This window comes from Podarcis liolepis (genome assembly GCF_965112155.1).
Source record: "Podarcis liolepis genome assembly, chromosome: 12".
Lineage (NCBI taxonomy): Eukaryota > Metazoa > Chordata > Lepidosauria > Squamata > Lacertidae > Podarcis > Podarcis liolepis.
The window spans coordinates 53,255,362-53,279,182 of NC_139563.1; the positions used below are offsets into that span (position 1 = coordinate 53,255,362).

At 41.6% G+C, this 23,821-nt stretch overlaps 1 protein-coding gene and 1 long non-coding RNA gene across 25 annotated transcripts in view; one reads left to right on the forward strand and one right to left on the reverse strand.

Moving 5' to 3' along the window:
- The window catches only part of BBS9 (Bardet-Biedl syndrome 9), a 222,502-nt gene that overhangs the window by 193,133 nt on the left and 5,548 nt on the right, over positions 1-23,821 (forward strand). Inside the window, exon 22 of one of the 3 annotated variants that reach the window (XM_083468776.1) lies at positions 13,065-13,138. The exons of the other annotated variants lie outside the window; for them this stretch is intronic. Within the exon in view, the coding sequence (XP_083324902.1) occupies positions 13,065-13,117 (53 nt within the window). The 3' untranslated portion in view covers positions 13,118-13,138. Of the gene's footprint in view, positions 1-13,064; positions 13,139-23,821 lie in introns of those variants that run through there. 3 annotated transcript variants of the gene reach the window in all.
- The window catches only part of LOC310690200, a 48,904-nt gene continuing 27,931 nt past the window's right edge, over positions 2,849-23,821 (reverse strand). For 6 of the 22 annotated variants that reach the window (XR_014517961.1, XR_014517962.1, XR_014517963.1 and 3 more), the window contains 3 exons: positions 19,090-20,959; positions 18,271-18,456; positions 15,200-16,588 (listed from right to left, as the gene is read on the reverse strand). This is a non-coding gene — a long non-coding RNA (uncharacterized lncRNA). Of the gene's footprint in view, positions 3,239-7,379; positions 7,706-8,947; positions 9,091-9,372; positions 9,459-13,174; positions 13,190-13,378; positions 13,497-15,192; positions 18,179-18,270; positions 18,457-18,965; positions 20,960-21,310; positions 21,420-21,674; positions 21,732-23,821 lie in introns of those variants that run through there. The other 16 variants (XR_014517969.1, XR_014517970.1, XR_014517971.1 and 13 more) reach the window with 13 other exon arrangements.

Genomic DNA, 23,821 nt, shown 5'->3' on the forward strand with positions numbered 1-23,821 from the left:
ACTATGTCTTATTCCAAAACATCACGGCTTTTTAAGGGACGTACTTTTTTCTTGATTTCATAGCCACGGTGCTGGTAGAGCCTTCCCCATACAGACGAACTGGTGAACTCTACAAAACCTGGATGTTTGGACTGGATTTTAGGAATCTGCTTTTTGTAGATGCATTTGGGTGCTGTTGTGGATGCAGTCTCAACCTGAGACAGGGTCTTGGAGTCCCCTCCCTATGGGACATGCTGAATGCATAGCACAGTTCAGAGTCCAAAGGCTGATGCCGTGTTGAATGGAATCTTCTCAGCTGTCCTCACTGTCTCTGCTTTGTTCTACACTCAGTGTCATTAATATATTAACACAGTGATTTTTTAGAAGTCTAGTTCTCTATATGGCTTATCAGACAGGATGCAAACTTGTAGAAACAGACTGTAGCTGAGACAAAAGCAAGTCATTCCTTTTTGGAAAAAAAATCAAGATCCTTTCCCCCTGCGTAATTAGCATACAAAAAAAAAACACCAAAGCAAATCATAACCAGGTTTTAAAAAATGATTTCCCACATTAGACCATATTAAAGATGATCTCATATCCAATAGTTTATTGGATCAGTTTAAACACCTTTGATCAGCACTCAGCCACAAACAGGGATTTTAGTGTCAGAAGCAACATTGGTGTGATGGTTTTGTGAAATATCCTTCACAAAGGCCATCGGTGTTTGCCCAGTAGTTCCTGCCACAACAAGTCAATTACCTGTGGTTGAGCTAATTTCAGAATACATTTAGTCTCTCATCCCACAGAGTTTAAAAAAATAAAAATATCCTACATGATAGGGCTAGAACAGCAGGGCGACCATAACAGCCCTGATGCTTAAGATTGGGAAGATAAAGAATCATGCAGAAAGAAAGTGGGCATAGTATAATCTCTTCTACAGGAATGTAAATAATGGACAGAGAAAGCACAGGTGATAATCAGGTACACCCCCAATCCAAAATGAAATTATTATTCTAAAATTCCACTAACAGCTCTGCTGGTTCTCATTTTCTGTCATGAAAACCCTTTATTTTTCTGTTTCTCAATCCACAGATCTCTCTGCAGTCCATCCCTGTTACCCACCTCTGTATCTGATAGCATTCTCTCTGTATCACCATAGATCTCTCCACAAGTGCATATCTTTCTTTCCTTCTCTTGTTTCTGCCTCCAGTCTTCCATCATTTCTGATTCTGCCTCCCCCTTACCTGAGTTCTGAGTTCACTAATATTAGCACAAAAGACTCTCACTCTTCCAGCAGTTCACTCACTCAGGTAGACCAGGGTGCAGCAAGAGTAGATTGAGTGAAGATAGCAATTCTTCCCCACCCACTTTGGGTATTCCAGCAAAAGTGGAAAGGGGCTGTAAAATGTGGGAATTTGGAATTCTCTTAGGTGGATACAGGCCCATGGGCTTTCTTCATAGAATCATAGAGTTGGGGCCACAAGGGTCATCTAGTCCAACCCCCTTTTCACCCATTGTGGGCTTGAACCCATGGCCCTGAGATAAGAGTCTCATGCTCTACTGACTGAACTATCCCAGCTCTAATGCCATCCCAGGGTTTGGTGTTCTATGAAACATTGTGGGTACCTCAACAGTTCAACCTACATGTTTCCATTGGAGCTGGAGAATCTTGTGGAGTTCTGACAGCTACGTTGCAAAGGATCCACTAAAACAATCAAGCGTATTTTTCTTTTAACCCCACCTTGTCTAAACATTTCCAAGAATACCATTCTTACAGTTCCTTTTATTTATTTCAAACACCAGTGTTCAAGAGCATATATCCTGAGGCAGGTCCTTTTCCCAACTCTCAAGTTCTGGGAAGACCATTAGATCACATTTGAAAAACGTAGACAGCTGAAATTGGGTTACTTTATTAAAAATCATTTGCTATGTGGTAAGGCACTCCTGAGTTGCTCCTTACAGTGTGCCGCCTTGAGAAGGCAATTCTTTCCCTTTTTGCTTAGTTCATGTTTTCCACCTTTGGTTCTTGCCAGATTCTTGACTTCTGCACATTCTGTGACACTGAATTCCCTGCTCCCATTAAGTGTTGTGTGAAAAATTGTTTCCTTTGATCAGATTTGAATTTGCTACCTTGTAGATTTATTGAAAACCCCCACTGTTGCCAGTTGCATAACACAGGAATGCCTGTTCTCTGTATTTTGTCATATTTATGCCTTTCGCTATACACATTTTTAAGAGGGGGGTGAGGCAGAGTATGCTATAGGAGAAAAAGAGCATTCTCTGTGTTTCAGAAGGATTTTAGGTACAGTTATATCTTGTGTTAACCATTTGTATTTACATTTTTTTCCACTTGAAGGAGAAACCAGGAAGCGAAGAATCTGCAAATTTTTAAAGCACACAGAGTAAGATAATTGAAGCATTGAAGGGTTGGGTGATGGGTGAAGACCGATGTGGATGTTTATCCAAATATGCTTCACCAAGCTGAAAATGTTAATAGCACTCTGGGTTTCTATAGCACCTTTCATCTGAAGACCCAAAGCACTTTAAAGAAATTAATTTAATTAAGTTCTGTTGCACTCTCATGAGCTAAGTAATGTTTAAACAAGGATCACTTCAACCAGCATTGAAATGTAGCCACCCTTAGGGGAGAATGTGGTAACTTTCAGCAAGTGCGTAGCAACCCTGCACAACAGTTTTAGGAGATAAAGCAAAGAAGAATCTGTATCCAATCGAAACTACAGGGGGGAAACTAGGTGTGTAGCCTAAATTACCATTCCAGGAATTTGCTCAGGACAATAAGGGCAGTGCTTTTCTCCAACTGCCATTGAACCTTCCCAATTAAATGGACAGAGTGAAGGACTTTGAATGCTACAAAAGATGTCCATCCCGCTGTGATGATCTTTAATGTATAACTTCTGGGCTCACTTATATTACTGGCAAAATTGAGGTATTACTGGGAAATTTCTGTGCGCCTTCTTGGAATTGAGACCAGATGACTTCTGCTGTATTATTTTAGGTTTAAAGAGGCTTCCTCACAACTTCATTTAGGGCAAACTCTTTACTGAAGATTCCGGCTGAAGCAGCAAAGCCCTTCTGGGTATTTCTGAACTCCATGAAAATGAAAGCAGGTCTTTTCACAAATCTTTTCCATTCATGGTGGCCGTTCTCACTGGTCCTCACTTGATCACTGTACTTCACAGGCTTTATGGAGATGTTTCTTAAAGGGAGATGGTTGCTGAGGATACCGAGGCTTCTGTGGCTACGGTTATAAGACAATTCATCAACATAATTGATACGATGGCCCACCCCATCGTGAAATAACAATAGATTAAAACATGCAAGCAAAACCTAATTTCAGCATGAAATATACACCAAATGGTTTGGCTACAGTCATACGAACATTAAATTTGGCTCTTGGAGCCCAAATAGAAAAGTATGACATATTTCCAGAGTTGTTTGTATGTCCATCCCACTTCAGGCTTGCTTCTTAGTGTGAGTTTTGGAATGCCCCCCCCCAAAAAAAAACCCCCTGTGCATCCTATTTTCCTGCCATTTAAAAGTGGTGTTCAAAGGTTCTGGGGGCCGATAGTTCGCCGTCTAGATTTTTTGAGAGATTTGCTGCTCTAGGGTATATGAAATCCCATCTCACCCCTATCCTGCCTTTGATCTACTGTCCTCTGGTTTGGGACAAGAGCTGGGGCTTCCAGCTGTGTTGTCTACCTTTGTTTTCTTTAGCAACATTTGCTGTACTCGGTATGCTTGAATATGGCTGATGGAGCCTCAGTATGATAAACGTTTGACGGCCCCTGGTCCAAGACTCCTTGTTTTTAAAAGTGTTCTGCAGTGTGAAACTACCAGTGCATTATTTTGAAGACTAATAGCAGTATTCTAGGGCATTCTATACACTTGACAGATCATTTGGAAAGAGGACTTTCGTGTCATTATGATTATTGCCATTAGTGAAATGTATTGAATGGAGTGAGCTCCCATTAGTATTCCGTAAACATAGAAGATTAAATTGCTGTTTCCATCCAGCAGCAAATTTCTGCCTACAGCATGCTCTAGTGATAAACTGAAATAAATTAAATTGAAATAAATAAATTTATCTAGTGATAAATTGAAATAAGTAATTGACAAAGTGATAAATTTGTCAATTACTTTGTAGGAATTTCCTTCCTCGCAAATGCCCTTCTCTAATTTTTTCCACCATGGTAAGATTTATTATCTGGTAAGACTGGACAAAAGTACATGCTCTTTCCCCTTTTCTTTTACTCCTTCCAATGCTGGTACCAATGTCAAGGCTTCTGTAGAGCACCAGAACAACCAGCCAGAGCTGATTACCTCCTAGCTCAGCTCACACTGTGACACGTTTCCTAAGATTTCTCTTAGGAATGTACCTCTCTGGAAGTTGTTGTCAGGGAGTTTATTATCCCAGGGGTGGAGAATTGGATCTGGCCGCCAGGTCAGATCCTTATTTCATATATCCCCTGCAGGCCAAGTTTGACAGGTGGGCAGGGTTGCTCAGCTGTCAATCAGCTGACATCACAGTGATGTCAAATGCCTCCTTTTTCGCTCATGATGACAATCAGCTGATGGTCTGGGCTTAGGTGCTTTGGGCGCAGAGCTATGAAAGCTTTTGGCAATCAGCTGATCGTCAGGACCTGCATATTTCTGTGCACAGAGCTTTGCCTACAAGCCCTTTGGCCTTGATGCGTGTTTATCTGCCCCCAGCTTGATAGGCTGGCTGTGGCTTGGCTAAAATGGTATCCCATGCCATTTGAGGAGGACAAACAAGCCTCCTTAGGCCCACAGGATGAAAATTTGCCATCTCTGTGTCAGCCTCACATCCACCCTGTGAGGTGGGCGAAGCTGAGAGGCGGTGACTTTCCCAAGAGCACCCAATGAAGACGAAGGGATTAGAGCCTGTGGGGACTTTTGGACTTCTTCGCCAACCGAGTGCACACAGCGACTGGGGTGTTGAAATAAAAGGCTGCCTGCAATATCTTTCCTTATTTTTATTTTTGAATATATAATAACCTAACAGCTGCAAATCATCACTGCACACCAGCTCTATACAAAACATCTGATCAACTTAAATACAGTTTTCAAATAATCAATTACCCTATCACATCATTGCATTGGGTTCAGCAGGTAAACTCCCCCTCTCATTAAATTGTCAAGAGACCACAGGTGTGTTGAATTGTCAAGAGCTCACAGGTGTGCTGCCATGCAGAGCAAGGCTACACCTGAGTAGCACCATTGACCACCTCAATATTAAGAAAACCCAACAGGGACAAGAGAGCATACGGCTAGCCAGGATGCCTAGAGCCCTGTTCCATTTTTTCATGTTTGTGTTTATATTTACTGCTATCCGCCCTCCTTTCTGATTAAAGGAGCGAGAAGTCTGCCAGTAAATCCTAGACTTTTGCCACTGTGGTAGGTCTCTGGTGCATTTCTCATTTCTTTGCCAGTACACATCTTTGTGCATGCCACACAGTGAGATTGTGGCATTCTGCCTGCATCGGCTGGCCATTTGCCTTGTTCCCCCACACTGGTCTTGGTCTATCCGGTCATGTTTCCTGGTTCCTGTTGGGCCTTGGCTTGGAGCCAGGTGGTGCTTATAGTGACTTGTTTTGGCTTGCTATCCATAGCAAACCTCCACGATTTCTTAATTAGCAGTGAGGTGAACCCTCCTACCTTACACTAAAAATACTGAAACAGAATATTCAATATGAATCTTGCATGTCGAACACTTTGAGGATATGACTGCAGGCAGGCGATTTTTGTCTTGCAGATTAATATTTCCCAATGTGCAAGACTACTTCTTTTGGAGGTGGCTGTTAAAAAGAAAACCAAAGGGCTACAGAGTGTTGCCTTCTTGCATGGATTGTTGGCCCCTGCCGACCAGTACAAATATTTATTCAAGGTTTAATATTGCATATTTTGACCTTTAAAAAGAACACCATTACATCACAGGGGAAACATAGACATTGACATAACATTGCAGTGCTTGGCTGGGAGGGAAGGAAGTCCCCTTTTTTACTGATCAAAAGAACAGGGGGAGGGGGCTTTCTGGATGTGTGTGTCTTATGTGTTGTTATATGTATGGTGTCAATGGCTCAGGACCGCAATACTTCAAGGACCGCCTCTTTCCATATGAACCTACCCGGACCCTGAGATCATCTTCTGAGGCCGTTCTTCACGTGCCTCCTCCTTGAGGTCCAGAAGGTGGCAACACGAGAACGGGGCCTTCTCTGCAGTGGCTCCCCATCTGTGGAATGCTCTCCCCAGGGAGGTTTGCCTGGCACCTTCATTATACACCTTTAGGCACCAGATTGGCCTTTGGTTGATTTTATTGACATCCTATGCCCTTTTAAAATGTGGTGGGGGGAGGTTTGGGGGGGGGAAGGTTGTTGTTGTTGTTGTTGTTGAGTTGTTGTTTTGATTATGTATTTTGTGGTTTTGTGGTTTGATTTTGTTCTGCAAACCACCCTGATATCTCTGGGTGCGGGGTAGTATAGAAATACTACTACTACTACTAATAATAATAATAATCAATCAATCAATCTTTATTACGGTCCAGAGACCCAAAAAATTGTTACAAAGCAATACACAATTCATACAGCCTACCTCCAGGTTAAACAAGCATTTTGTTCAGAATATAGGGATCATTGGTTCTTGCAACCACCGATAAATAATACTAATAATAATTACTAATAATAATAATCCTGCAGTCAGTAGGGTTGCTACCCGTCCCTAGAAAAATGGAATCATCCCATTTTAGGACAAAAGTGTCCCCTGTCCAGTTGGGACTTCAAACAGGACACTCCCCCCCCCCCATATTCGAGCTGCTCCTCCTCAAAACTGCCTGGGCAGAGGGTGGGTATGGTGTTGGGAAACAGCTTTACGTGTTCAGTAGCTGCATAAAGAGAGAGTACGCCCTCTGTGATTTTGTGATAACTGTTTCTTTACAAAAGCAGCCTTGGAAAGAAGCAAGCCAATATAGAGACAGGCAGCATTCCTGTTAAATAAGAACTCAGTTGACCATAACTCTCTGACCAGAATGAAACCGTTTCTTTCAGCCTTTATTACTACCGTCTTGACCAGGCAGCAGGGCACCGTGACTCAATCTAGGAATGTGAACTGGATATTAATGCTAACTAAGGACAGCTATCAAAAAATCCTAGAAAGGTTGCCGTCTCTTCCCTTTACACAGCACAGCAGTAGCAAGGGCACAACAGTAGTTCCCACTTCACCCCCCAGTTTACCCTTTAAAGAACTAAAATAGGGTAGCAAGAGGACTTTTTTCATTATTTGCATTATGCTTAATGGTGGCATTCCTCTGTCCTGTCCCAGCCATTCATAGCCATGTGTAAGGCAACTTCATGAGTGGAACTCACCTGAGATGCTGCACCAGTGAGAATATCCTTGGTGTTCTCTTGCACAAATGTAACATCGTGATTTTTAGCAGTGGTGGCGCTCATCCTCTTTAAACGGAGAGCTACATTTATGCAGTGAGTTTTGTAAAAGTGTGTATAGTGAGAACTGCAGTTTTCAAGGCTGCCTTCTAAGTTCCTTTCCCATCAGCTAGTCTATGCGATTTGAAAACATGTTCATCCTTCATTATTCATTCCAGTTTTAGTACTTTTTAAGGAGGGCAAATTCTGGAAGAGTCTTGGAGTGCATCACAAAGACCTTTTGGCCTCAGGGAATCAGAGCAAGAAACCTGTGAGGGTGACCAGTAAAAAAACACTAAACCAACCAACCAACATTTCATAAAATTTCTACATTGCTTGATTGCAAAAGAAAACTTTTTGTAAATCGGTATACAAAAGATAAAATAGTAAAACTGAGAAATATTTACAACCCAACTTTAAAATTTAAAATACTAAAACAGATGAAAATTCTGTCATCTTTCATGTAGGTAGGCTTGTCTAAACAGGAATATTTTTAGCCGGCACTGGAAACAGGACATTGAAGGTGATCTCAATAGTCAGTTTCCAAAGTGTAGGTGCTGGAACAGGAAACAATCGAGTTCTTACAAATGTGGAACGGGATTATGTGGCACCTGTAGTAGGGCCAAATATTTGTTTTAAAATGAAAAATGCTAGGGGCATCCTGGCATCACATAGCATCTAGCAGGGATCCAGTTAGTAGAATAAAATTTAAAACAATATATTTGGGGGGTGGGTCTTCAGTGGGCTAGTAACAGCCCATGGGCCCCAAGTTAGCCATCTCCGGTTTACAGCTTTGCTGTAGTCGATGCAACAATTCTCAATAGCTCCTATCTATCCTTTGGATGTAACAAGATTTGTTTGTACTTAGAAAAATTTGGTACAAATCCAACAAAAAATTCAAATCTGTTTATTTTTCTTGCATTTCAGATAGTGTCTATTTTCAGTCCTGGAAACACAGAAATTCAGCGCTGTTAAATTGCCCAAAGACTCTAGTGTTTTCAGTTCGTTTGAAATTGGACAACACATAATTTAGCCCACTTTAGCAGCCTGAGTAAAGCAAGGTCATGGTAGCATAGAGACTTTATTATTTCGGAAAAAACTGAAGTTTATGGGTGAAACAGATCAGAAACACTTGGACTGAAACTCACCTGCTTTCAATCTGCTTTAATAAACACTGCATTTACAGTACAAATATCTCCAAAAGAAATGCTCTTGCTTCATGTTACATGTAGGTGAAATACTGGATGCTTTTTGCCTTTTCACCTACTGTATTTGTGTACACAGAGAAGTTTTAGCCCAGAAAAATAAAATAAAGGAAATGAATCAATTATATGATGAGGCCATTCTTAGTGTAAAACTAAGCTGCTGGAATATTTTGTCTTCGAAAGCCACCTAATTTTGGTTCTTGTGTTCGTCAAGCTGTACTTCACTTTATCACTGTGGAACCACCCTAAAAATTCTTTGTCTTTATGAGTAGCTGGTGAAAATTATTATTTTGTTACTACTCTTACCTTAGATTCAACTAATGCGGCAATTATATATTTGTGCACAAAAATTCATGAGGGGGAGCCAGCGAGAAACACCCTGCAATCCCAGAAATTCTTCCACACATGTGGAATGAAATGTGTGACTAGCAATCCATTCAGAGTCACATCTATTGGAATGGACAGAATAGTAACAGATTCAGACTCTTACATACCCCTTTTCTGTTACAGTAAGCCCGCAACACACATTTCACTTGGGCACATGCAGCTTTACATGCATGGCAGTTAAAAAATAATAAAATAAAAAGGGAGCGGGAAGTGGACGGACGTCTGGGGGAAAAGACTTTGGCAATCCCACCCACCCTTGAAACCCAGTGAGTTTTGAGTATACACAATTTTGGCTTTAGGCGTAATCCCCGGGAACATAACCCCTGCATAAGTTGCATGCTTACCATATTACAGCTTAGTCAATTTTGGCTGTACAAAATCAAGAATGAATTCCTGAAGTTGAGACCATAGATGCAATAAGCTGGACAACCTGAAACAGCAAGTATACCTGTATTTTTCCTCATAGGCACATTATCCCATAAGCATACTTTGCCCTGGAAAGAGTAAGAAATTGCTCAAGACCCTCAAATAAGCCCCTTCCTTCAGGGTATCCTGAAAACTGTTAACTAAGTCTTAGACTAGACCCTGGGCCTTCCTCCTTTTTATACTCCGGCCTGTTTTCCCTTCTGCAATGGGATGCCTGCCAACAGCTTTGGCTGGTGGCCCAGCTGCACCTCTGTCAGGACACAGGTAGCCGAACTTCTATTGTCAATGCTCTAGGTTAGATTACTGCAATGTGTTGTGCAGGGGGCTGCCTCTGAAGATGGTTCAGAAACTTTAGCTGGCCAGGTTCCTCACCGGGGTAAGATGGTTTGAGCATATTACATTGATCCTGACCCAACTGCACTGGCTTCCAATTAGTTTCTGGGCCCAATTCAAAGTACTGGTTCTTAACTATAAAGCCTTAAACTTCTCGGGACCACAATACCTTAAGGACCACCTCTCCCCATAAAAACCAGCCCAGGCCGTGCGATCATCCTTTCAGGCCCTTCTTCGTGTGCCTCCTCTATGAGAGGTCCAGAAGGTGGCAACACGAAAACAGGGCCTTTTCTGCAGTGGCTCCCCAGTTTGTGGAATGCTCTCACCTTCATTGCATATCTTTAGGTGCCAGGCAAAAACATTCCTCTTCTCTTAGGCCTTTTGCTAATTAAAAAATCTATGGCATTTTAAACTACCGGTATGTGTGTGTGTGGGGGGGGGTTATTGTAATAATAATAATGATGATGATGATGATGTAATTACACATTGTAAAACCCGAGGAATTTATCAGGACTTTTATTCAAGGTACACCATACAAAGCTTGGGACATGAACCCAGTATTAGAAGATGTTCTGCAAGGAATTACACCCCTTCAACTTAGAGTAATTTCAGAAAAGGACCATGGGAGTGTAAAATTACTCTCATGGTGGTACAAGTGAAGCCTCATAGAAGAAAAGAGGCCTTGTGATGAGGTTTGGCTTATCCCACCAAGAAAGAGCTTTGATATTTAGTTGTGATGAAAACAGCTAGTAAGCCAGAAGCCAAGGTTAATAAAAAATTTGGAATTTCAGAGAATGGTTGAAGCCACAGTTGGAATTATTGTTATTGCTACATTAAATCAGGATCCTCAAAATGCCCGGAGTTACTTTGACTGATTAACTGAAGCGGCCATGAATGAGAAAACTGTGGTGATTTGTCAGAGTGTGGTTTCAAACATACGGTTAGGTGTGGCTGTGGCCACCACAGGCAGACATTGCTTTGGATGCTGTTGCAGATAGAGAACAGCATTTTTATAAATATATCTGGTATTTTCAGAATCTGGCAGATCTGAGTTTGGTTTGGATATCTCTTATGTGTCTTGGCAGGCGTATATATTGCTGTGTCCACAGAGCAAACTCCATTAATGGCTGAAGTAACACCTACTGGTGAGGCCCATTCAATCAGCTACAGGCAGCTATTGACTCATGGCTTCAATTGACTCATATATCACTGAACTTTGTGACCACTTTCTGTTCCCAGCCCCAGTGCCAGCGCATGTCCCGATTTGAACACATGCTGACTTTTGAAATTAGCCTTTCGAACAAGGTGGAACACTGACTTGCAAGCTGATGAGAGATTTCGCATTCTGTGTCAGGGATGATCAAAAGCTATTATTCATTTAATGTGCTAATTATATTATTATTTTTCTTTAAAAGTAGCTGCCTCTCTTAAGTTCTTCCTTTGTGCGTGTATTGCCTGCGGCAATTACCAAATGCAGAGCCCAGTTGGTTGCTTCTTCCCCAAACAAGCCTGATGTGAACCTCCACTGAGGACCATCTCTGCTCCCCAGAAAGGAAGGCCACCCTTGTTCAGATCCTTCAGTCATCCTTCCAGACACTGTTAGGCTCTGCAAACTGTGCACTAAATCCCCATACCCATTGGAGGCTGCTGATCTGATCAAGAGAGAATTGTGGCTTGGGACACTGGCATAACTGCTTATGATCTTCCTACTGCTTATGATCTGCTTATGATCCTGCTGCTTATGATCTTTAGTCTTTTTCTGTTCATCTTTTCCTCGGCCACTTGTCTCCTTTACTTCTGCAGGCCTCTGTGAGTTGATATCTTACTTTAGCTTTAGAGGCCCAGAAAGCAGACAGATATGCACTATTCATACTGTGATGTAGGGCAGTGTTTCCCAACCTTGGGCCTCCAGATGTTTTTGAACTACAATTCCCATCATCCCTGACCACTGGTCTTGCTAGCTAGGGATGATGGGAGTTGTAGTCCAAAAACAGCTGGAGGCCCAAGGTTGGGAAACACTGATGTAGGGCACTGGTCTTCCACTGGTGGGTTGGGACCCACTAGTGACCTTAGGTGGGTCGCAACAGGAGCACGGCCACCATGCAAATATATGGTAAGAAATTCAAGAAATGAATCCCCAATTGCATGTTTGGCTTGAAAGTGGGCCCTGGATCTGAAAAGGTTGAAGCTACCCGATTCAGAATGTCAAAAGCCTTGGGCATAGATTATGGGTGTTTTTAATTATATTTTGGATTGATTGTATCACTTTGTAGGTCATAAGCCACCTTGATATTCTTTATGAAAGTGCAGGTTGTAATATTTAAATAAATAAGTATCTCATTAATCCTTTTATTATAGCCCTGTTATTGTAAGTTCTTAATATCCTGAAGGGCTCAGGCTGAGAAGCAGTTTGCAGAGTTCATAGGAGACAATGGGGCAGGCTTTGGGGCAGAAATCTAGGGCCCTACTGAGCAGGGAGGGCCTTCTAAGACCAGTAAGCCCAGAATCTGAAATGACCTAACTGTACCTCTTTTAGCAGATGGGACAGTTGTGCTCGGAGTTTCCTAATTCCTAGCTCAGTCTCTTACCCACTACGCTACTTATCTTCCAGTTGAAGCTGAAGATTATTAAAACCGTCTGCTAATAGTTGACTCTCTCAACTTCCTTTCTAAAATGATATTTTAATATTATTATTGTTTTGCTTTATGCAAGACAACAGAGTCTCTAATCGCAGTCACTCCTTGCTGAGAGGGACAACCTATAATACATGAGAACAGCAGCAGGAGGGAGGTCCGGGTCAAATGCTGTGGGGGCTGCTCCCTTTGCTAAGTTTTGATACTGTATTTTTCTTTGGGATTGGCCATCATCAAATCCGTCTCCATAATGTAGCTATGTACATTTCTTCCTGAAATGTCACCTGGAAAGATTCTAGTGGCGCTTTTGGTGTTCTGTGTGAACTTTGTTGTAAAAAGTCTCCTGCGGAGAATGTCTTGAAATGCCTTGTGTAAAACCAGAAGGCCCTCTGAGAACAGTTTGGAGAGCTCAGAAAAGCAGTTCCCAGGGAAAGAAACATTTGAAACAGCACAATGCTGTGTGCAGCCAATATGCGACATGGTTATTTATTGCTTGGTTTCAAGTCTATGTCATCAACTTTTATACAAAGCTTTTTAAATATATATATATGAAGTAATCAAAACTTTTCAAAAATGTTTATTAGCTCATTGATAGTAAAAGTGTAAATATATATTTTATGCATCCAGTTACTCATTTATTTTAGGACTCTTGCTGGGTAGCTGCATTATTTACTGGGCTTTGATCAGAACTGAGTGAATCCAAAGTGTCCTTTTGCTGCTGTTCTTCGCAAGTTGGGGCTCCGGTGTGATAGGTTTATATTTGTTTTTGCTAGAAGGAAATTAAACTTACTGTGTATAAAATTAGGGCGGCATTAAATATCAGTGATTTTCATTTCCTGAAGTGAAAATTAGGGCTGTGTTGAATAAGCCCAGTTTTAGTTTTCTAGTTGAAAGCTGTGCTTTCAGGGGACTTGGGGGGGAAAAATCTCAGAAATGTTCTATCACTGAGAATGTTTACCTTCATGTTGGTTCACAGCCATTGGGTCCAGATATTTTTCGGTTTTCCTTTGCTTCGAAGAGTGTTCCCCAATATGGCATGCAATGACATCTGAGAGGTTGTCTGCTCCTCTCCCACCCTCAAAAGACAAAATGCACTTTCAAGCCAACAATTTAAGTATTTTTCCCGCCTTTGCTTGCTGCTGCTGTGCCCAATAGGGTTGTTTTCTGTTCTGCCCTGTATTTGTGACACGCAGAACAGTTTCCGTTCAGCTACATTTCACCTTCCACCAAAATCCATGTTATTTGCTGTCTGCCATGGCAAAATTACACACTGCAAATTGTGGGGGGCGGGGGCGGGGGGACATAATTAATTACGTATCATTTATGGATTGAAAGCAACAAAACCAGCAAATACTGATCATACTAGCTGGATTGATTTCTGTTCCAGACATGGGATGAATATTGGGACAAACACCAGAAATTTCTGCCCCCATTTCTGTTTTCATTGGAATTGTCCAACATTAGCACTTGGCAGACACTGAACCCCTGCTGTTAAGCTGCTAGGCAGTGGCATTGCTTTTGGATTTACATGTAATATTTATTGCATTTATATACTGCCCCTCATCTGAGGATCACGGGGCAGTTTACAGTACAGAAACACAAAAATACACAACATAATAGCAAACAAAACACCAGCGCCCCCCAATTTGTGAGCATGTCTGCATGGAACTGGTGGAGCAGCAGAGTGAGTGTCCTACTTCTTGTGGCAGGGAAAGCAAAGGCCATTTTTATTATTCTTTTTCAGAAGGGGTTGATGAAATCCAGGCAGAATCAAAGGAGGCAAGGAGAGCTCTTCTAGTGTATAACTGTAACCAGGTTTTCAAACAGTTAAAGTGGGTTCACAAAAAGTAGCCATAACCTATGTCCAACTAAGTATACACATGATAGGAAAAGGCACAATAGCCCATCAGAATGCACAGTAGCCCATCGGTTGTTGCAATAGCAAGCCTGTCATTCAGTGCTTTGAATAAAGAAGAATTAGGATTTAATTTTAAGAAACACAAACGGATATGTGAAATAATAATTTTGAATGCCTTTGTGAAAACTGGGTATTCTACTGGGGATGTGTTATCGACACTTTTCTCATACCTTTATGTCAATTAAAGCATGTTTATGCTTGGACCATTTGAGTGAATGAGAATATCAGTTGAAAAGAATTTATGTATATAATTTGCCATTTCACAAAATTTCCAAATTACCAGCTACAATCACTGTTTCCAAATTCACAAGCATCAATTCTCTTTGTTCAGCCATGCTTTGGGCTTCTGCAATAACCGGGCTTATTTCTCACCAGATCATGTAAACGGATGAAAGTTTTACTGTTCCCAAGCATGCTACGTCTACTAAAGTTTTACAGTTTCCTTTGCCCATTAGAAAACCATACTGCATTTTAAAATGTTACTTTCATCCCTCCTAAGACTTATTTGCAGCCTCATTGACTTCAACCAATGGTTTTCTAAGCCAATCATCAGATAATTGTCAGAATTACTTTGCAGGGGGCTGAGCTCCAGTTTTATAAAATGTGTTCAGGATCAGTCAACCTCTGATAAATCCTTAGTTACTTCAACACAATTAATTGCATGTAAGATACTGAAATTGTGGCATGGGCTTCCTGTTCCTTGAATTGGGGGGCTGATTAATTTTGCTCAAAGATATAGGCATACCTAAGCCCTGACCCATTTGGCAGTCTTAAATTTAGCTATAAAGGAGTTCATAGTGTAGCAGAGAGCAACCTCCAAGAATTTATACACAGAGAGAGAGAGCGAGAGACATCCTTTTACACTGTAATCCGGGAAACATTTTTTATTTTGCATTTAGATGCCATAATTATTGCCTCATATTTCAATTGAGAAATCTAACGTGTTCATAAATTCAATCATCTGTGCATACTAGGAAAGCTGTGAGAAATAAATACAGCTGTAAAAAGCTGTTGAAGTAACTGCAATTTAGCATTGAATATTTAAGGAAGGAGTCCAATGTACACAAACCATGTTCCTTCGTAAATATAAATAAATGAATGCTTCCTGATTGGCTTATTGAAATTAACAGCTTTGCCATCTTGCAGTCAGTTGATTCTATAAAATGATTACAATCAGTGCTAAGTTAGACGTTGAGAAGTTCATTCCAATGTACATACTCGTTTGAATTCTGACAAAATGAGTTACACTTAGGGCAATCCTAAATGAGGCTGCGGATAAGCAGAGCCACCTCTATATATCCTGCTCTCTTGCTGATGAGGATGGACAAATTGGAGTGTTTTCTTCTTTTTTACTGTTGCGCCAGTTCTAGGCTGTCTGTGATCTGTCCCACTCCCGTGGAGGGGCCACCCACTTAATCCTAACCCCCTGTAGAAGTACTGATCAGGGAGCTAGGGTTGTTCTACAAGTTCACACTTAAATCCATCTTGGCTGTGAGCCCTGGAAGACCTGCTCCCTACCTTACATGCCTTTTCCTATCTGGCCTGGAAGGGCAGGGCCTGGACTGACTCCAGCTACAAAAGCTGAGGCTGCTGAAAAGGTCAGAGACCATCTTGGCTGTCCCTTGATGCAGACTCAGATCATCAAGCCAGAGCTTCCACAGCTGCTGCCTGCCATGGACCACCGTTGGCAGCAATAGCAGCAGATATGTTAGAGGCTCGTGATAATAAAACTCCCATCAGCCCCAGCCACCATGGCCAATTGTCATGGATGTCATGGAGAGCATCAGGTTTGGGAAGGCTGTCTTAGACCAAGTTTCTTCAACTCTTTTGAACAAGCCCTTCTTCTAAATTTGTTTTGCCTTCTCTTGCCCCTGCCCTGACAATCTATCCCATAGCATGCTTTGCTGGCATGTGCAAAGATTTTTGGATCAGGGCAATGTTCTAAAACTGGCATTAGAAAGATGAATGGAACGAGACGTCTCTGACCCCTCTTAATACCAGGAAAATCACAACTTTATGATTCCGTTAAGTACCATTAACCCCAAGAAGCAGCTCTTCCCAAACCAGGTTGGGATAATGAGGCCAATAAGACTCCTCCATAAGGCTTGTCAGTGCCCTTGTAGAGGCATGTTTTAACTGATACTCCTTCCTGTAACTTTGCACCCACTTCCAGGCATTCTGTGAACTCCAAAATTTGAGGATCACTCTAGGAAACCCATATGTCATCTTTGCATGGCCTAGCACTGATTCCTAACAAACAGGATAACCAAAAATTAACATACGATAAAATGCAAAGCAAAGTGCTGAGGCTTTTCCTCTTACTTTCATGTGACTTTTCTGTTCTTTTGAATAAAAGCCAAGAGTGACATTTATCAAGAGATTACTTGCGGGAGAAAGGTCTCGGAGCATTAAAAAAAAAAGCACACTATAGGTTAAAAGCAATGTGTGAAACCCAAGATTGGAAAATGTGACATGAAAGTAATTTTCCCTGGCTATTGTTTTCAAGCATATTACCCCCCCCCCCAAATCCCCCAGTGCTTCCTCCTCTTGACTTAGGCTCCAAAGCAAAATGTCATCAAATTGTAAAACGTTATTGTATATTATTTCCAGAGGCGTTTATGGAAAGCTTGAATATTATTTTATTCTTCACACTATAATAGTCCCTTGTTAAAAGAAGGAACGGCACATTTGAAGAACAGTTATTCACCAGTTAGCAAGCACTGATGAACCTGCAGACCAGGGGTCAGCAAACTTTTTCAGCAGGGGGCCGGTCCACTGTCCCTCTGACCTTGGGGGGGGGGGCGGATTATATGTTGCTTATGACCCACATTTTGGGCAAAAACTCTTATTGGGACCAACCCCAATGTTGCCCAAATGTGATTTTTTTGGGGGGGGGTGTTCCCTCATACACCCACGCTGCTTCCTTTGCGTTTTACGCATTGGCAGTTATTATTTCTCTTCTAAGGCAGAGGGGTGGGGGGCTTAGGTAAGCGCACCATTCCTGTCAGCCCTGGAGAGCATGTGCACATGTGTGGGTGAAGGGAAAAGCCATTGGCCACGCTAAGTCAGGCTGGCGCTGCTCAAGCAAAAAAGTTCTTTTCCCCACGTGAGGGAAGACAGGGTGGCGGCGGCTATTTACCTTTCCATGGCTCAGCACTGCCGCCACTCCTGAGGTGCCTCCGAGCCCCTGCCGCCACAACTGCCCTTCCTGAGGTCAGTCGCCGGCAGCTCCATGGTGGAAATCCGAACCGTGGCTCCTTTTCCCTCTTCCCTACCCCCCACCCCAGAAGAAAAGATTGCTGCGCGTGCGTGACGGATGGAGAAGGGGCTTGTCTCGAGCAGCCGCCCGCCTCACTTTTGACCCCCAAGCCTGGCTGAGTTGCAAAATCCATTGAGCATGCGCACTATGCTGGCTGCCTGGGTTCCTGGATTGTCCGCAGACCAGATCTAGAAGGCAATTGGGCCTGATCCGGCCCACAGCCCTTAGTTTGCCGACCCATGCTGTAGATGTTCTTCAACACTTAACAAATGTGTAGCGGTTCCAAACGGGCTGTGATAGGATAATAAGTATGAAGGCTGGGATTCCAAGAGCAACTTGGTAGTCATGTTTACTATCAGACGCAATAAGGTTTTCCACACATGCAGTTTTCCTATCTAGTGGCCCAGTTTCTTTTTCCAATCCAGGCTGAAGGATCTTCTTCCTTGTAGAGAGCTTACAATAAAGATGAACCAAAAACTCCCAGTTTTGTTTCACAGTTCTATTCACAGACTGTGGCGGTGAGGGGACAGTTTGGGAAATGATTTCAGGGGTGTGGGAGAAGACTTATCTGGGGAAACAGACTTCGGGGGGTGGGGCAAGAGAAAAGAGGCATAAATCCTGCAATGTTCGGGAGCAGAAGAGTATCATTACATTTGCAAAGTTAGAGGCTTACCTTGAAAAGAGGAGGATTTGATATCCCACAGCCTTCCCCCCCCCCCAGATGTCGTTTCCCCCCTCAAAATGCAACTTTTGGATGGGTGCCGTTTTGTGATGTAGCCTTTTTCCTGGGCCATGTTGGGGAAGAAAGTGCTCCCCAGGTGGGAGAGAGAGGCCACTGGAGCTGCGAAAAAGAGCACTGCTGCCAATTGCAGCAGCAAAACTAAGTATTAAAAGGTGTGGGTGGGAGAGAAAGCCTGAAACCCTGTTTTTCAAATTAAGCCCACCCCTTTTCCTGGAAATTTAACAATACTACTCCCCCCACCCCCCAAAAAAGAGGTAGAGAATTTGTCATATACCCTTTATTGTCTGCCCTTGAAGTAGCAAAAAAGTTAATTTCTTGAACTTTTGGCTCAGCTTGTCTCCAAGCAATCTAGATCTTCTATACCCCCCCCCCACTGATTGTGTGGGGAAAGAGGAGCCCTTGTGAGTCACAACTGTTGTTGTGTATCTCTACTGCAATGTATGAGGAGGCTCTTTGTGCAACTGATTTTTCCTTGTGGCTTTGCATGTGGGACCGAGAAATCTTCTCATACAGCCTGTCATTACTCGGGTTTTCTCATCTTGCACTTTGTAACTCTTGGAAAACAAATTTATCCCAGCCTGATTCTAAAATGTACTTCTCCAAGTTGGATCAAAACAGTGCGATACCTTTAACTTTGGTTTCACAGTGGCACTGAAGAGTCATGACAGCGTTTGAGACTGGAGTCAAAAAAAGAACAATGCATCTATTGAGTCATAAGCAAGGTTCTACCAAAACGGAATTAGCATTTACCTTCTATTGTTTCAGTGCAAGAAGCCTATTGCTATGTAGCATCTCCAGTTATTTCTGTAGGGCGAGAGCTAGTGCTTGTCTGAATTGTTTGATGCCCTACATCCCTCCACTAATACGAATTGGGAAGCTCCATGTGTTCATTGGAATTTCTACACCTGGAACAGATTGCTTAATTAGACATCGGTATTCAGTGCTTGTTGTTTCAAAATAAATCCAGTTATGCAAGGAATGAAGCATGATGATCTTTGTGCATATTGTGTGAGAGCTAATGTTTGTCGGCTTTGTACTTATTTGATTTCCTCCTTCTAAATTCAGTTGCTATATTGTTTCATATTTTGTCTAGTTGACGTGTAGAGAACTATTCTCACATTACCTGTAGGTTTCACCTGCGATGTAGGCTATTCTTGTTAGCATATGTTTTTTGGAGTATATATTGTTCCCATAAAGGAACATATGCAATTATAATGAGTTAACAGGAATATCAGCAGCCCAGCTCAGACTGCCAGAGGTTACTTAGATCGGTGGCAGGATATGTCCTCTTTAGCAAGGAAGCCAAGAGTTTTCAGTTGTGATGTATAAACTGCAGTCGGCCAACGTGAATGGAAAGCTGTTGTAACTCGCATCTCTTTAAGAGGTGTTGGCTCTCCTTGCAGGCAGATGCTTGGTGGCTGCTCTTGCAAAAAGCAATGGTATAAAACTGTTGGAAAATGTTGCCCTCAAGGTAATTCTCCCCTGTAGTTTTGTCTGTTGGTGAGAATAGTTGCTTGCCTCATTAATGAAGGAGGCCAATCTGATACGCCTCTTTCGTTAAGCAATCAACAATGAACAAAGTCATTCAACCAATATAGTGTCAATTCTTCTTGTAAAAAGCATAGGAAAGAATGTTTTAATTATATCTGCCCCTCCATGCTTAAGGGTATTCCGTTAAAGGAATCCGGGGGTGTTGATCTAGCCCGAAGCCCGGCTGGGGGGCTAAGGCCTTGACACGACCCTGACGGGAACACCAGGGGGAGCTTGAGTTGGTTCACATCGACAGGGCTCCCCCTACTGGTGGCTTACCCTTACCGGACTTCCTGCACAACGGGCAGGAGTCAGATATAGTCAGGTCCAATCAATGCCTAAGCCAAGAACGCTCATATTCAATAAAGTTGTGGCCAAAATTTGCCCAATAACATAAACCTAATATCTGTGTCCTTGTGTGAGTTATTGCCAACAAGGGGGTGGCTGCGGGGTCTCGACACGCAATGAACAAAGTAATTCAATCAGTATAGTGTCAATTCTTCTTGTAAAAAGCATAGGAAAGAATGTTTTAATTATATGGGGCTGAATGCTGCCATCTTTGCTTTTTTTTAGCCAGTGGTTTAGCCACCTTTCTGTACATATACTGTCTTTATGGGTCATCATCATCATCATCATAGTTAACCTGCCACATGAGGCAACTTGCTCCTTCGGTCCTGGTTTGAGTTGAAACCATAGTTTGCCCTTTCATCTGAACCAGCAAACAGTGGCTTGAACATGTGCTGCAATCCAGGATCATTATTTATAGTGTCTCTCTGACTATAATGTAGGAAGTACTCTCACCTTACACCTTCAGTATAGCTTTAGCATAGACTTATTATAATACAAAGAGTGCTAGTTGGATCACATTGTCCATTAGTGGTGTAAACTGGGTTGAGGGTGCAGGAAGAGGCAGAAATGTCAAGTCATTAGCTGGTATCTGATACTCTGGTTGCTTTAATAACTGGACTTGCGTTTGAATCAGTTCATGTTGCTCAGCTGCTTCTTTTGAAGATAAATGTTCCCAGCCTTAAGGTTATGGTAGGAAGATCTTGAAAGAGGCTCTTAAGAAATCTTTGCTTAGGCAGCCATTCTGTAAAATGAGCACAGAAAACATACAATCAACTAATCCAACAGAATGCCTATGGAATTCTACACATAGCAAAAGGGTATAGTAGTATATTTAAATTTCTTTTGCGCTTTGAGGCTTAGAAAGTGCATTCCAGAAGTGAAGTGAATACTTATTTAAATAAAGTATTATAATTTCAAACACACACCCCTTCAGTATTTCCATACAAATTTCTTTAGGATACCCTTCCTGTGCATTTGCATTACTTGGGGCAGATTACAGCAATTAAAAACAAAGCTATCCCATTAAAAACCAAAAATCATCAGCAGATAAAAACATTCTTAAATTTCTGATTTACAATCCTATTTCTGTCACCTTCATCACACACTTTAGACAAGTCACACTTGCTCTGTTCTTATAAATTGAGATCAGGGATCAATTGCTTACTCAGGATGGGGATAAGAAGGAGATAGTAGCCAGGTTTCTGCAACACACAATGATTCGTGAATGTTATACATTATACAACATTAACCTAAGTGTTAGATATGGGTTTTTGATTAGTGCTTTACTGAACCCTTCTGGAATCTTGTATATATTCCAATAAAAGTTTGAGAATATGTCTCATATGGTCATATAACTTTGATTGTCCTGGGGTCAACTTCTAAATTTCAAAGCTTCACATTTTACTCGGGGTTTTTGTTTTCTCCTTCTCTTTCAGACCACAAGTTGATGAACTCACACTAGTATTGTTCAGCGGGCCCCAAATGCTATTTCAGCTTGTTCCTGTCCGAAGTCTCTGAAATAGACATTTTTTGGCATATGTTCATGGGAGAAAGATTATATGTAGAGAAAAAGGAAGCTGGGTCTTCCCACTAAAAATGTTGTTGTTGTTGTTGTTGTTAAGTGATTGTGAACCTTTTGAACAATAGATGCATTTTTAGAAGATCATAATTGTATTATCATAATAATTGTAGCTTTAGGATTCTGGGAAATTTGCCAGCTTGCCAATGAGATACCTAATACATACTCAATTACATACATATACTATATACATATACCAAATACATATACTATATACAATACTATATACAATTCATTTCCTTTAAATAAGGCCCACCTGCACAAGAATATTGTGATTGTAACATATTCTTCAGAATCAAAAATGGTTGCTAAATCTTCCCTTAGAAGGGGATGGCAGAAAGTGAAAATGTCCCAAGAAGTGAAAATACTTGTGTCAGAAAATGGAGAGAATTACTAGAGCTCTTATTTGAGTTCCATGTTTCCCCCTCGCTGTATAGAATTTCTAGAGAGCCCTCAGCTGATAACTGCCATTGATCCATCATTATCCTATCATCAGCTAGTTTAATAATAATACCTTTATTGTCAATGTACAACCTGTGTACAATGAAATTAACTGATTCTTAATCATTATTAACATCATATATTTCTCTTGAGAAATCATAAATATTGGAAGAAAAGAGGCTGCAGCAGCTCTCAGATTTAATTTCATGCAGTAGCCATCTTCCAGTACCCCTTCCTTTTTAAAAGGCGCTTTGCCATTATTTATCCAGGCTGTGTTGTATCCTTCTTTCCTATGCCATGGGCCTGGTGGTCACAGGAAATTTGGGTCTCGCTATTTCATTAGCCCATTAAACCATATGTAGTTTGCTAAATTCTAAATCATGTCTGCTGCTTTTTTTGTTTTTATATTTGCATGATTTTAAAATTGTACATTTTGATCATTTGTCTGCCTTGTGTAGTTTTAATTATATTGTAGCTTTATTTTTACCTGCCTCCATGAGAACAGTAAACAGAATACCAGTGGATTAAAGAAATGACTCAATGAATGAATGATGCCATTTTCAGCAAATGTGCCTCTCAAATATTTGTCTTCTGGATTTCAAACTGATTCCCCCCACCCCAGCAACTTTGTCTGTGTGTATGTGTGTTTTCATTCTCTTGATTAGTATTTGTGGTTTTTCTCAGTTTATTATAATCTGCCCTTTTAATTAACCTACTGCTTGACTCTCTCTTCCTGGCCATTAATGAAGTTATTAAATGAGACAGCATCTTATGGTGATCCCTGCAGCACCTCAGCGTGTGCTAACAGCACAGAACAAAAGAAGGTCCATCGCAAGATGACCTTTGCCAGTCCAACCCAACTCTCCACATGGTCCTTTTAATTGTCTTTTGGAAAGCAGACACTTTGGAGAAAGGAGCCTCAGAGACCCTGGGGGAATTAATGCTCTTGCTGAGACTTCATTGCTTTGGTCTTTTGTGTCCCCACAGTGTTTTTCCACTGAGCTGCTGCTCTTGATTAGCCTTTGAGGTGCTTTGCATCTCTCTCTGGCTCTAGATCCTCTGTAAAGTTTGTTCAGTTTCTTAACAACATACCCAGCCACTTTCTCATGTGACCAAATTCTTAAGAACCAAAAAACGACAGAGAAGTTGGGATGGAGGAATTGAAATCTGAATTGAACTATTCACCATTTATAGATTCCCGTTTCTCTTCCAAAGGCAGTTTTATTATTCCCCCTCCTTGCACCGTCAACATAAAAGGCGGAATTAATGGAGAGATAATTTTAAAGAAACCATCTCCCTGACTAATGGGTTGTTATAGACAGTCCTTCCAAGGTGTCGGCCAGTTATAAAGGAACAGCACTTTAAAACTATGCCTCTGGAAAGTTTATTCGTTCTCTTATCTCTTCTAAGGTTAGGTACACTTGGTCAAAGGGGCATAGAAGAACTGAAGTGCCTCTGTAATTTGCAAAGTAGTGGAATACCAGGAAATTAAATTACTGGAAAGTATTGACTTTGGTGATACTCAGGACTTTGGCAGGCAATAGAATTGCAAGGTATTAACATCAAGGCTGCTAGGTATAACCA